This window comes from Aphelocoma coerulescens, chromosome 7 (assembly GCF_041296385.1).
Source record: "Aphelocoma coerulescens isolate FSJ_1873_10779 chromosome 7, UR_Acoe_1.0, whole genome shotgun sequence".
Classification (NCBI taxonomy): domain Eukaryota; kingdom Metazoa; phylum Chordata; class Aves; order Passeriformes; family Corvidae; genus Aphelocoma; species Aphelocoma coerulescens.
In genome coordinates, this window is record NC_091021.1 from 17,471,812 (window position 1) to 17,485,000 (window position 13,189).

The following is a 13,189-nucleotide window of genomic DNA, read 5'->3' on the forward strand; positions in this document are numbered from 1 at the left end:
TCTAACATCTCACATTAGTGAACAAGCTTAGAAAGCTTCTGTTGAGGGTGAATGTATGCAAATAATAAAGTATTTTTCTAGTGGGAGCTAAGCTCTTTTCCGTAGTATTTTCTTTTTTTCCTTAAATTTTAATTGTTTTACCTGTGACTGTCTTAGAAAAATCAAAGTTTTTACGAGTTGAGAATGTCATGCAGTTACTAGTGAAAACCTGTATGTGATTGCAGAATGTTTCATTTGCTTTTTAAGAACATTAGTTGCCTCTTAATTTCTGGAAATGTAATTTTGCTATTTTGTAATTTTTCTTTTCACAGAATCTGAAGATGATGTGGCCCAGATCGTTGAGACAAATGACACAGATGATAAAGCACCAAGTTCTGAGCATCTAAATGATAAGCTAGCTGAAGAAGTTGAAAAAGAAGAAGCAGAAAACATTTCAGCAACTGGAGAGACTATTTCAGAGTCTGCTTCAGCTGAACAAAGTGAAGAATCTTTAATAAAAGCAGAATAAAGTACTTCAAGTGCCTTCTGTAGCTAGTTTTTAGCTTTGTTCATGCCTGTTGTTACTATTCAGGTGAGCTTTTTTTTTAATGGTACAACTTAATAATCTTGCTTGGGCTTAAACTGCCTCAACTGCCACAGTGTGTCAAAGCTATGTGTAAAAGTGGGTATTGTAAACTAAGCATGTCTCTTTAAGTTAACACATAGACCATGTAGTTGGTTGAAGCCTAACAGTTGTAGCCCTTGTTTAGTTGGCGTATTTAAAAACTTCGAAGTACAAGCTTTGCTAAGGGTGACTTACAGTTTGACATCTCTTTAACTGTCACATATAAAGAGCAATTACTGATGGCATCTGACCTAGTAAGTTTGGTCTTGTGAACTTAAGATACTTTTTAATGCTGCCTTGTTAAAATGGATTGAGTACATGCTTAATACACAAATGTTTACAAGCTAAAGGGTCATCCGACATTTGACTTAAGCATATGGAAGTGTCATTGCAGTGGTGTTAATATTATTCATTGTCTAACTTTTTGACAGAATTCAGTTAAATGGCACTTGGATAAATGGCATCTCCTTTGGTGTTTGTGTTGCAGATGAACCAGAGGCACCTTCATGCAAAACTATTTTGTGTTTACATAAAATATAGAAAGTCTCTGCACTCGATTGTACTTGACTACAAAGCACTATTTATACCTGTACAATAATTACAAGATATAAGTGAATTTTGTGCCTTTGTGTATTTTGTTAAAGGAAAATAAAGACATCTAGCAGCATTATTTGCTTTGTGATTCCTAAAACTGAAGAGAATTCGTTCTGCTGTATGCAGCTATTCTGCCATTACTTTGTGCAAGTTCAGAAGGAATGTGCCACCTTAAAAGGAGCATGTTTGTATGTAGCTAAGGTGGTTTTGATAGAATAGAAATAGATCCCTGATGGAAAGGGAAAGCGCATGTGCATTTGTCAAAAGGCTTCTCTAACTGTACCTAAAACTTGTTGATACTATTTAATGTTACAATTGCAATGAATATTTGCTGCTGGAGTACTGAAAATGTATTTTTTTTTTTTATTGCATTGCTTTTTAAGATAAGGACACTTGTTACACATTTCCTGTTAAATGTAACAGTTGGGATCCTGGATTAGAAGTTTTCTGTCTGTGAGGTACCTAAGTCAAACAGATTTTTTTAGAAATAAAAGCTGACCATATGTAACTTGGTTGATTTAGTAATACTTCTGATAAAAGTATCATTTTGTGCAGTGTTGTGTATCTTACTACAGAAAGAGGGGAAATTTCAAAACCATTTTTAATCTGTTGTCTTGGTTCCAAATGGAAATGGTTTTTACACTGTGAAGACAACAAACCCCATAAATCTTAGTATCTTAAGAGTCTTCTACAAGAAAAGCATGTTTCTAAATGTGACCTTAATATCCATGTCTTTATGCAAGACATAATTATTACATGAAAACAGTGCTTAATTTTGTTTTTCAAATGCATGCTTTATTTTCTGATTCTTTGGGGATAGTTTGGAAGCTCAGCCTTGCATCAGTCAGAATCAAGTTTGGTCTGTATTTAGATTATGGAGGAATTTTTTTTCCGCTTCCCTATGTAAATTGCAATTAATATTTTAATTACTGAATTTGAATTATTCTTAATAGACAGAATGTAGGCATGTGATTAAAGGAGTACTTATAGGTGCTTTTCCATACTTACATAAACAATTAGCAAATAAGCGTTTTGTGTGTGATTGTCTTAGTTGGGAATACAAAGAAAACAGTCCCCTTTCCAAACATGTCGGACAGTGTGAGAAAAGTACAGGGTACAAAGTGATAGGGGAATGAATCTTTTAATACTTCTAGAGAATATATTTTAGATAACAGATTTTATTTAAAATGGAAATAATTTTGCCTGAAAGGTGGCGAAGCTTATTTATTGTTTTGTAAGTTGTTAATCTCTACACTGCATTTTGTACCTCACTGATTTATCTGTTTAAAGGCTTATTTCTTTGGAGAGAAAAAAATCACAGACCATGTGAGTAAATCAATACAGTAAACTGTTGGATGTGCTTACATTATAAGCTCTAAAAACATGTAAAATTTGATATCCTAATCCATCAAAGGGGGTATGAAGACATGAATTACTGTCAGTTCAGAACTTAAGGTTACTCTTAGCACAGATATTACTTCCTTTTAAAAATGTACATTTGAAGTGTCTGGTCTTTTGAAGAGGAATTTTAGGTCCCTTCCATGACAAGCAGTGGCTGTTATGCATGTAATATCTATAGAATTGACTGAGAAAACTGTTGATATTGGAGCTATATATTAACAATGTTTTAATTAGCCTGGGACATGTATATTTTCACATGTCCTGCATTTGCCAAAGAAACTGATGCTTCTTAGAATTTTGGGAATATGAACTTTTTTTTTGAAAAAGGAGACTCAGTATTTGGAGTGGGGTGGGGTGTTATTTCTCCCAAGATTCTTAAATGAGACATGAGCAACTTCCCACAGAAGGAATTGGTACTTTTTGTTTAATATATCACTGAAGGATCAAGTAGAGACCGTCAACCTAATGTGAAAACAAATACTTTTTAGAAAGTGAAAACCTGCTTTGTGACCTAAAAATACCTAAAACCTTTGAGCACAGGAAGATTAAATCTGTTTTAAGTACATGATAGAATTTTCTGAAAGACTTTCATACTTGAAAAAGGTGTCTGAGCAGTCGTTTCCATTAACTGCTTCAGAAGGCTTGAAGATTATGTTAAGGATGCCCTAGAATTTTGGTAGAGAAAGATTCTACTTTTAACTTTCTAATTTTTCAGGGTTTTAAAGTAGCTCTAGTAAATGAGGGCACGGGGTTAATCTGTGGGTGAATTCAGGCTCATGATGATACATATGACCGTTGTAGACTGAGCTTTTCTCAATTTACAGTAAGCATTTGCATGTTACTCCTGCCAAGTGTGGGTGCCCCAGTCCTGATAAGAATATGAGAAGAGGATTCTGTTTCTGCAGCAATTGCTTCTTGGCTTCTGTGTACTCTAAGTGTGGCAATAGTAAAAGGCACCTGTTCAACAGGAATTGAATTGAAATCCAAAAATACCTGTAAATGAACTGCTGTAGCCACACTTAGTCATGTCTTTGTAACACCAGAAAAACCTTGGAAGTAGGAGTATGTAGGCAAAAAAAGTACAGTAATTGTCAGTCATGTTTAATCCAGTTGCAGTTTGACTCTTAAGGATGGAAGAAAGTAGAGGGAAAAAAATAAAGAAATACTGTGGTTCCATGTTTTGTTGTCTTCTGACTTCTTGGCATGTACTTGAATCTCAATTTTTTCAAAAGTACTGAGATTTCTCACAGGACCAGACTTCTAAAATGTCATAGGAGCCCCATTTCTTTCTGTGGCTGGGGTGAAAAGCAAAATTAGGTTGGGTAGTGAAGTAATACTTAGCAAGCTTGTTGGTGCAGTGTTTTTATTGACTGTGGAATATTGTGAATAACTGCAGAGATCTCCTTTTATGTAAATATAGTTTATAAATTAGGGAGGAGTTATCTTGGCTGCTTAAAAACTCTGGCACAAAAGACAAATGAGTATTCTAGTTCAAAATAAATTGAAATGGGGCAGTCAAATTTAAGTTTTACTTAGAAGTGAGCAGAACAGGGTTAAAAAAGGCAATAGTATTTTAAATTCTAGTATTTCTTCTAAAGGAGAACACAGTTGATTGCCGTTGGGCATTCTGACGTAATTAAAACTTCTAGTGAAATCTAAATGATGATTTCTCAAAAAATCTGTTTAGCCTCCATGCAGGAAAAAGCAGCTCCCAAGGAATGGCAAATGAAGATAATGTAGAAGCTGATGGTTTAGGAATGGTCTAGAGATTATCAAAGGCAAGTAACTAGGGTTGGGTATGGTTGCCCTGAAGTCAAGAAGATTGAACCCCAAGGCAGTGGAAGACTTAAAAGAATGACAGTCATTCTATGAGGGAAACATATTGGGGGGAGGGAAGGTATAATGTTTTTTTCTTTTAGAACACAGTCTTAATGAAGAAATAAAAAATACAAGCTTGAAGAGATTTTTCTTCAGAAAATGTAGTAGGGTTTGGCTGTTACCACATGGCAGTAAATAACTCAGGTTAATATCTTGTTTTTATGTCAGAAATAATAGGGATGCAATTGACAAGGAATCATATTGGAGAGGTTTGTTTGCTTTTTAGAATTAATTCCAGAATAAGCATATGACAATCACTTGGTAGAAAGAAACTGTCTAGCTATTATGAGAGATTTATAACCTTTTTAACCTTCAAAGGCTAGGAGAAATCTGTGCTGGTACATGGTTCTGAACTTAGCAATGTTTGTGCACTTGTGGATTTGTGGTGCTGGAGGAGTGAGTAGGCTAGAGGAAACTTCCATTATTCAATAGCTAAGTCTGCTATTAAAAACTTTAAAAGTCTTAATCTCTATAAAGTCTGAACACATTCAGTACAAGAGTAGTGGATGTAAAGAAAGTTTAAAGTAAGCTGCTTCTCCTTATTTATTCTGCTTCTGGAATGAGGTTTTGTTAGGTCTTCTACAATGGGGAAGGCTGTTCAGGGAGTAAGGAATGTCCTGTATGGGAATGTTGCACTAGAACAATAACCTTGAAGATCCATTTTGTGTCTTTGGCAAATAATCATTTGACCAGTTCACTGAGTGTTCTCAAGCAAAATCTTTAGGCCGTCATTTCCTTCCGTGTCTTACAGACTGTTTTTTGTTTCAGTTTGTTGTTTTTTTTCCCCTAATCTCTCTAAGAGGTTCTTTCCTGTCCAATCACATGGTTAAAAGTTAATGCCTCAGATGTCAGCATCTCATGTTTCATTTGCCTTCTAGAACTGGTAAATGCAACCCTGCCCAGATTTCTGGTGTAGTGAGCATCTGAAGGAGACTGTACAGAAAACATGTATCCCTAATACAGGCTAATTTAAAAAAAGGCTGCAGATACATCAAGTGCATAAACATTAGGAGGAGAGTAAGTTTTTCAGGCATTAAAACTGGAAGTTTGAAAGTTCCTAATAATTTGGACAAATAGCCTTGCAGAAGGCATTAGATTTAAAATGAAGTTGGAGAATAAGAGGGCAATAAAAGATTGCTCCATGACCAGTGGATTGTGTTTGATTGATGACATGTGCTTTCTTATTATTGCTTAAGAGTGTATTTAATGGCAATATGTGGATGGCAGAGATTTTTGGCGGTTGTCAGAAAGTTTTGATTTACTGATAGGAAAACGTGCATGAAATGCTTACTGGCCTTTGGCAGTGCTCCTCTCTTCCATGGTGTGGCCTTTAGGTGGAATTTATTTATTTCAGGTTTGTGGAGGGTGATGAAGGCAAGGAATTACAGCTGATTGGGTTGACTGGCATAGGGTGGTTGGCTCCAGGTCCTGGTATGTGGTAATGCACCAAAGTGTCTGTCAGAGGACAAACTGTAAACTTCCATCAGAAACGTGTCCTAGTTGAGATTGTCTGGTTGTCTGAAATTCAGTGTACTTCATACTTTGGATTCTGGGTCCATCCTGGGAAAAGGATGGCATCCTGAGTAGGTGGGAATTTCTTAGCACTAGGTTTTTACTAGAGGTTTGTTTACACAACAAATAGAATAAACTCTAATAGTGTTTAACAATAGGAACTGCTACCCTCCAGCATTAAAAAAAAAAAAAATTGAGTTGTCCCTTAAGATCACAATTCTCAAGGAATTTGACTTCACCATTGCTTTTGATTTGTGGACCTTTCTGGGGTCTTGTCAGGTCACATTCAATCTTTTCTCTGAAAGAATAACGATTCTGTGATTCTATGAAGAATAAGACCGAGAGAGGTATATGATAGGCAGGATAGTGAGAAGGGCTTTAAAATGAAATGTATTGATTATACAATAATTTGTTCCCAAACCATAGGGTTTTGAGATTAAAGCAAACACTTCAAAGATTCTCAATAGATTATTTAACTTTGGAACAGTGAAAAATCTAAAGCACTGTATCATGATATAACTTTCAAGGTTGCATAAAATCAATTTGATCCTGACTTAAATTTTTGGTTAGAAGGAGGTGTCCTGACCAAGTCTCATAATACTGGTTATTTTTCACAGTAGTCACTGTGGGAATAAACCTATTTTAAGACTGCCACTGTATATGCCTCGCATTGTACTACTAGGATTTTCAGTGAACAATTACTAATGTTTTTCAGGAGGGCTTCATAAGCCTTTGCCACTGTGAAATCATGTATTCTCCTTTTGTTGTGTGACAAAAATAATTTGCAAAAGGGAGATTGCAACTGCCAGGGAGGAATACATGCAGCAAAATCCTGAAATAATCAGATATAGGAGAAAACAAGGGGTGCAGATACTGGAGAGCTGACAATTTTGGGTATTCAATTTGTAAATTCAAAGTCATCTCTAAATTTGTAACTTATGTTGAAATAATAATTCTTTCTCTCTTTCTTTCTCCATTTTCCTGCCTCAATGAAAATAGAGAAGCTGAATTTGTAGAAAACTCAAGCAACAAAGACCTTCCAGCTCTTCTCAAGTGGTCTGCCCTCTAATTCCTTGCATCACTTCAAGGACTTCTGCTCAGTTGATGAAACTTAATTTTGACTTGTTCAGCACTCAAAAACATTTTACAAAACCACCAGGAAAATTCATTTTAAGAAAACTGTTTTGAATGATGTTTTAAAGGAAATGTGAAACTTGTTATTTCTTTAGGAATGTTTGTACTTGTATTTTCTGTATATTGAGCTTTTATTTAAACAGGAGATCCCGTATATTTATAGATGCTATTGTTGTAATAGCCTTGTTGCATTAGTAAAGGGTATGTATGTTTTTGTACTATAAATAGTATCTTTAATCAGAAGTATCATTTTAATCCTAGCTGTGGCCTTGACTAGTACATTACCTGCAGTTCAAATTCTATTAAAATCAATGGCAAAAACATTCATTAGTGTGAGTTCTTAGGCTCTAATAGACTTCATGAAATGTCTGTCTTAGCTTTTCTGCTTGTAACTGAGAAAATATTTGAGCTTGTGCTCCCCTTTTGAAATTTACTATTTTACCAAATGAAGCAGATTTTAAAGCATATGAAATTAAATTGCATAGCTTGTTATTTGAATATATGCCGTCTTTGCTGTGTATGTAACTTCTCCAGAAAAAAATTGATTATGAAAAAGCTTTTTATTTACCTGAGCTTAATTTATGATTTAAGGTGATAATTCTGTTTAACAGTTCTGTCTGTGCTGGCTGTACTCAATCAACTTGAATTTCGTAGTTATTTGGCTTTTTTTAAGGACTGCATGTTACAAAAAAAGAATGAGGGTACCCCTGCCTTTTTAGTGCAGTCCCTGCCCCCCAGTTGGACTGGCATATGTAGGAGAAGAAAATTGTTCAAGGCTGAGTAGTTTCTGATAAGACCCATTTATCTGTGCTACAGCCAATTGTGAGAACTCCTGGCTCATGGCATGAGCAGCCAGCTCTCCACCCTCAGAGGTCAGGCTGGCACGGGACTGCAAAATGTTGTGTGCGCTGGAGTAGAGGCAGGGAAAACCTGCCTTGACTCAGGATGGAAAGTATGTGGCAGCTTCAGAGGGAATTGTGGAGTTGCAAAGATGCTGACTTTGACCCACGATTCCATAGACTTTTCAGGGTGGGTGTTACAGGTTTTATTGTATCTAAATGGTGATTTATGTCCTTATTCCTCCATTATTGTCCACAAAGTACTGCCCTGTGTCACAGGCCTGTATCACCTAATTTTTTCAGACTGTTTCATTTTCATTAGCACAGCTGCTTTAGCTTGAGATCAGTGTACTGCACCTCATTGATAATCTAAGAGGGTATTAGATGCACAGAAGTGACACGTAACCCTGTCAGTCTGGCTTCATTGACCCCTCAGCTTCCAAAACATGGGTTCTTTTTTTTTGTAAACCCACGTTAGCCCACATCCATTTTCACACATATTCTGGGCAGTTTAAAGGTTGGTCGGATTCGAATATTGCTCTTTCAAATTTGATAATGTATGAGTACAGAACTGTGACCTTTGATACGTAGTAATACATCAACATGACATGAACAGTAAGTGCAGCAATTACCTTTACTACACTTCAGATTGTGTTTTAGTTCTCATCTTGCAAGCAATTATTTCAGGAAAAAAGGGATGCCTTTAAGTTAAATATTTTTTGCAAATAGTGTAAGTGCAGAAATTAATCTCTGGGGACTTTCTGATTTACAGGTGAATGTTTTCAAATGAATCTTGGCTTTCAAATTAACATTGTTTTAGTGGTAGAAAGGAGTCTGGTGCCATTGGCTTTTACCATACTTTTTTTCTGGGAGAGTTTCTTTAACGATTTTTGTTGTGATCTAATGTAATCTAAGTTTCATATTCTAATTTATGGCTAAAGCCTGATCCTGCAGGCAGTTGGCATGTCACTGTGTTCATGTTGCTCCCATGATAATATCCATGACTTGGTTATGTGCATGGTAATAATGCAAGTTTACATGCTTTTAAGTGCCTTTCAGAATATCAGAGCATCTCAGATGTGCATCACATACTGATTTAAGAGGCTGTTTTTAGGTACCCCAGCAATGTTTCACTGAGCAGATCAAGATACATTTGGTTTATTTCCAGATGTTCTTTCTCGCTTGTTATAAATTATTTGTATAATGATAGTGCACAACTACTACCTGGTAGTGCTATAAAAACACAAATCAATACTCCTTGCCAAAGAGCATAAGGCCTTGAGAGGACTGATAGCAGTTGTGGTTTTCTGTTCTGTGGACTAAGAGTCAGAATAAAATTACTGTGTCATTCTGAGCAAGCAATTGAGTAACCATTGAATGGTGACTTTCTGTCACTGTTGTCTACCACAACCTGAACTCAAAGGAATAATTTTAAGTAGAAGTTCATGTTTTTCTGAAATGCCTGCCTCCTCAGTAGCCAAGCACTGAGCAGTGTTGGTGTGCTGGAGTTAGGCATTGAACTTAATTCAGGAGCTGTGGAAATGCTTATTTTGTTCTATATTGAGATGAAATCAGCACCTTTTGGAATGGCTTTTTTTAAACTGTCAAAAATCTAAACTCCTAGTCCCCAGTACTGTTTGGCCATTCTGGGGCACAGGAGGCAGCCGACCCCAGTGGCTGATGTGGAATAGGGACTGAATTGAGCCAGTCCCTTGCAAACCTACCATGAGCAGAAGGGTGCTTTTGCTAGGCTGGGTTTGCTTTGAATTCCTGCCTGTGGAGGTTGCTCTCTTGTTGTGCATATGCACTTGTTACAGATTGATAAAACTAAAAACTTTTCTAATGCAATGGAAAGGTGTCTTTAACAGATTTGCTCATTATTTTCTAGCAAGAGAAAATTCTTAACTATTGTGGTGGTGTTTGTCCTCAGGGGGGAATTTCAAAACAAATATATTAGATCATCATAGAAATTGCTCCTAAGCAAGCTCTTGACCATACAAATTGTTTTGCAAAGCCACAAGGAAGGTGCTACCTGGGGACAAGATGCAAACATTTCTGTTTCATGTGTTGTTTCTTGTTGCTTTTGATCTGTGCCACTTGAGAGCACTTGGGCCCTTAACTCGTTTACAATACACAAAAAAGTAGAGGTGTTGTGTTGTTTTACTGTCATTAATTTTTAGATGTTAATAGCCAGTAGTAACTTACTTTGGAAAAAAACACCCAACCTACTTTTCTGCAGTTTTCCATTAGAAAATGTACATATTGTGTGTATGGAAATCTTAAGTCTGTGCTGCTGACTTAGCTGGGGGTGATGGTTACAACAGCTCAGCGGGGAAGTTTGTTTTTCAACTGTGGCTCTATGGTCACAGTAAAGTTCCTTAGGCTGAAAGGTTGCCCTTGTGCAGGTAGGTGACTCTGGGTAGGGAAGTGCATTTGTTACTTGACTACAATAATAAGAGGAATGCGATGGCAACTGCTCATTGCCTGTCAGTATTTGTTGATTATTTGCTCATGCTGAGTTTATTATTTCTGGTAACAGCTTAGACCTCTTTAGTTCTCTGTATTGTATATTATTAACCATTTTTTAAAAAGAGTTGACAACACTGATATGCCCCAACAGTAGGATCCTTTTTATAGTATCTATAAAATATTTCCTTTCTCTCATATTTTAGAGAAAGGGATGAAGGTAATATTTTTTCCACGATTCCTACTGTAGCAGTATGACTAGAAGTATTTATTTTTCAGAAATGCTAGGATTTTTGTTTGTTTCAGCTATTTGCCTACATCTGTGTGATTTTGGGGCTTTTTAAAAAATGGTGAATAACAGCCTGGATATAGAAGGTATTTTCTTTTAAAGGCTTATCTTAAAAGAAAAGACTTTGCAGTTTGCAATGGTAAAATCCTGGAAGGACTTTGTTGGATTATTAAAGAAACGGTAGGCAGCTGAAATTATGGACACTTAATGGAAATTACTTGACTAAGACTGTGCACAACATCTTGTGAAGACTCCTGATATATCATAATAAGGTGTTATGTTTGTGTAGTCATGAAGTCTGATCTATTTGACTTTAAAATCTCAGATTGTGAGATTAATCTCAGTTTCTGAGTAAGTGTAATGATTCTGAGAGCTAGAATATTGTTTGCCATTGTCAACAGTAGTGAAGGAGTCTCAGGATGTATAATGTAATAGATGCAGTTTTGAGTTTTGTTTGATTTTTTTTTTTTTTTTGCCTAGGCCTATTCAATTTTGATTTATTTGCCTCATTAACCCAAGGATTCAGAAAATTGAATGCTACCTGAGTGAGGTATTATTAACACTAGTGAAATATCTTCAAAATCACTTTGTGATTATAAATTAGTCTTTTGAAAGCATTTTAAAGGTATAATGATACTGTAGTGAAAATGTACAGCATCGTTTAAAAATTGCAAAATGCTTATTTGATTTCAGAAATAAGACTTGGTCACCTGACTTAAATATATACTGATCTATTATTTATGCTTTGAAAATAGAGCTGATAAAAAGCATAAGTGTTCTTGATATTATATTTTGTCATATCTAGCTAAAAAGATTGAAATCCAGAGAAACAATTTTCTGAAGAAATGAAATAGTATGCCCTCCTGAACCCCTGGGGAAAATAGCCTCTCTGTTTGCTCAGAATATGAAGCAGTAAAACAGTATAAGTAAAATAGACAGCCCATGTCACATTCCTATTTGTACAGTCTGGAATGATGTTTTAAAAACATTTTCTAGTTATTTTTGATAAATAAATGGCACAAATAACATCTGCAAACCAACCCTGCTGATGTAAGATTTTTCAGATCAGATTTGTTTGTCAGTGAAAGTTTAGAAAATTGCTTTGCAAAACTAAAGTTGTATAACTCCCAAAAATATGCATACCAAATGTACAAGAATATATCTTGTTCTCCTTTTCCTTCCCTCAGAGAAACTAATGCTGATTCTCCATTATCTCTGCTTTTGGGCTCAGAAGGTAGCTTGTTAAAGATATGAAATATCAAAAAGCTCAGTTCCTAAACACATGTTTATAAAGTGTTAAATAGCTGAGAGTTCATATTTATAGTGGAACATCCAGCTACTTATTTGGAATAGTGTATTTTGTTTGGTTAAAGCTCTGAGGTTTCCCCCTGAGCCAGTACTGCTGCACTGAAAACTTGGCTTTGTGTTTGTAAGATCCTTCCACTGGTGCTGGACCTCTGGTCAGGGTGTGTAAAGGACAGACATGTCTTGTCTGGCTGTTGCTTTCTTCAGGTTGTGCCAAAAGCTGCCACACTGAGTCTGAAGGGAAGTTCCTTCAAATATTGTGGCTTTCAGAAATGCACTCTTCAGTTTAAGGATGCTGCTGCTGCTGCCTTGAGAGGCCTCCGAGAAACAGAGACTAGACAGAAGTAAGGGAATAAAGGCAGGTATTTCTTTGAAAGGCCTCCAAAGGTACCCCCTGGGGAGCCAGAGGCTACTGCCCAGATGGACCCCAAGATGGACAACAGGTCACAAGTTCTTCACTCTTTTATGTTTGGTTCATTTGCATAGCAGGGTTAATTCTCCAATTAAAGCTTCAGTTTAATTATGTAATTTCCCCAAGCTTGCCTCCCCTTTAGAGGCTTTTGGTTTATACTTTTGGGGCCCAGGATGGTCTGAGTGTCCTTGAAGTGCAGGCCTGGAGAGGCTTTGTTATGTGTAACCAGCACCAGAGAGCAGAAATTAACAGGCTACAAGGAACTTCAGAGTTACACACTAGGCAGTACAGGATTTGAAAAATATAAAAGTTAAAACCTAAGGCATCACTGACATTCTTAATTTCCATCACTGACATAATAGCTGAGATGGAAAAACATTCCTTGGGCAGCAGGACTGAGAAACATGATGTCTTGGCTCTACAATGCCTGGTTACCCAGGACTGGCTCTACATCCAGGTGTGTCTCTACATCTTCCAAAACATGGCTCACTGGGGGAGTGCATTTTCAGCCACATTTGAGGAATTATGTCTTCAAGACTGTTGTTATGCTTTGGACTTCTGTGCTCTGAAGAGTTGGTTAAAAACAGCTTTAATTTTATTTTTGCAAGGATTCTCAGTCAATGGACTCCATCTAAATTCTGTGATACATCTACAGATACATGATGCCTGTATTTTTAAAATATGTATGTGTTTAATAGTGACCAACTCCCCCCCCCCTTTTTTTTTTTATTTTCCAATCTTTAAAAAATAATGAT

The 13,189-nt window shown here is 36.3% G+C and overlaps 1 protein-coding gene across 4 annotated transcripts in view; it reads left to right on the forward strand.

Annotated features, from left to right (window-relative positions):
* The window catches only part of LNPK (lunapark, ER junction formation factor), a 56,311-nt gene that overhangs the window by 43,095 nt on the left and 27 nt on the right, over positions 1 to 13,189 (forward strand). For 3 of the 4 annotated variants that reach the window (XM_069020596.1, XM_069020598.1, XM_069020597.1), the window contains exon 13: positions 312 to 1,706. In XM_069020596.1, the coding sequence (XP_068876697.1) occupies positions 312 to 508 (197 nt within the window). In that variant the 3' untranslated portion in view covers positions 509 to 1,706. Of the gene's footprint in view, positions 1 to 311; positions 1,707 to 6,988 lie in introns of those variants that run through there. The other variant, XR_011151928.1, reaches the window with a different exon arrangement.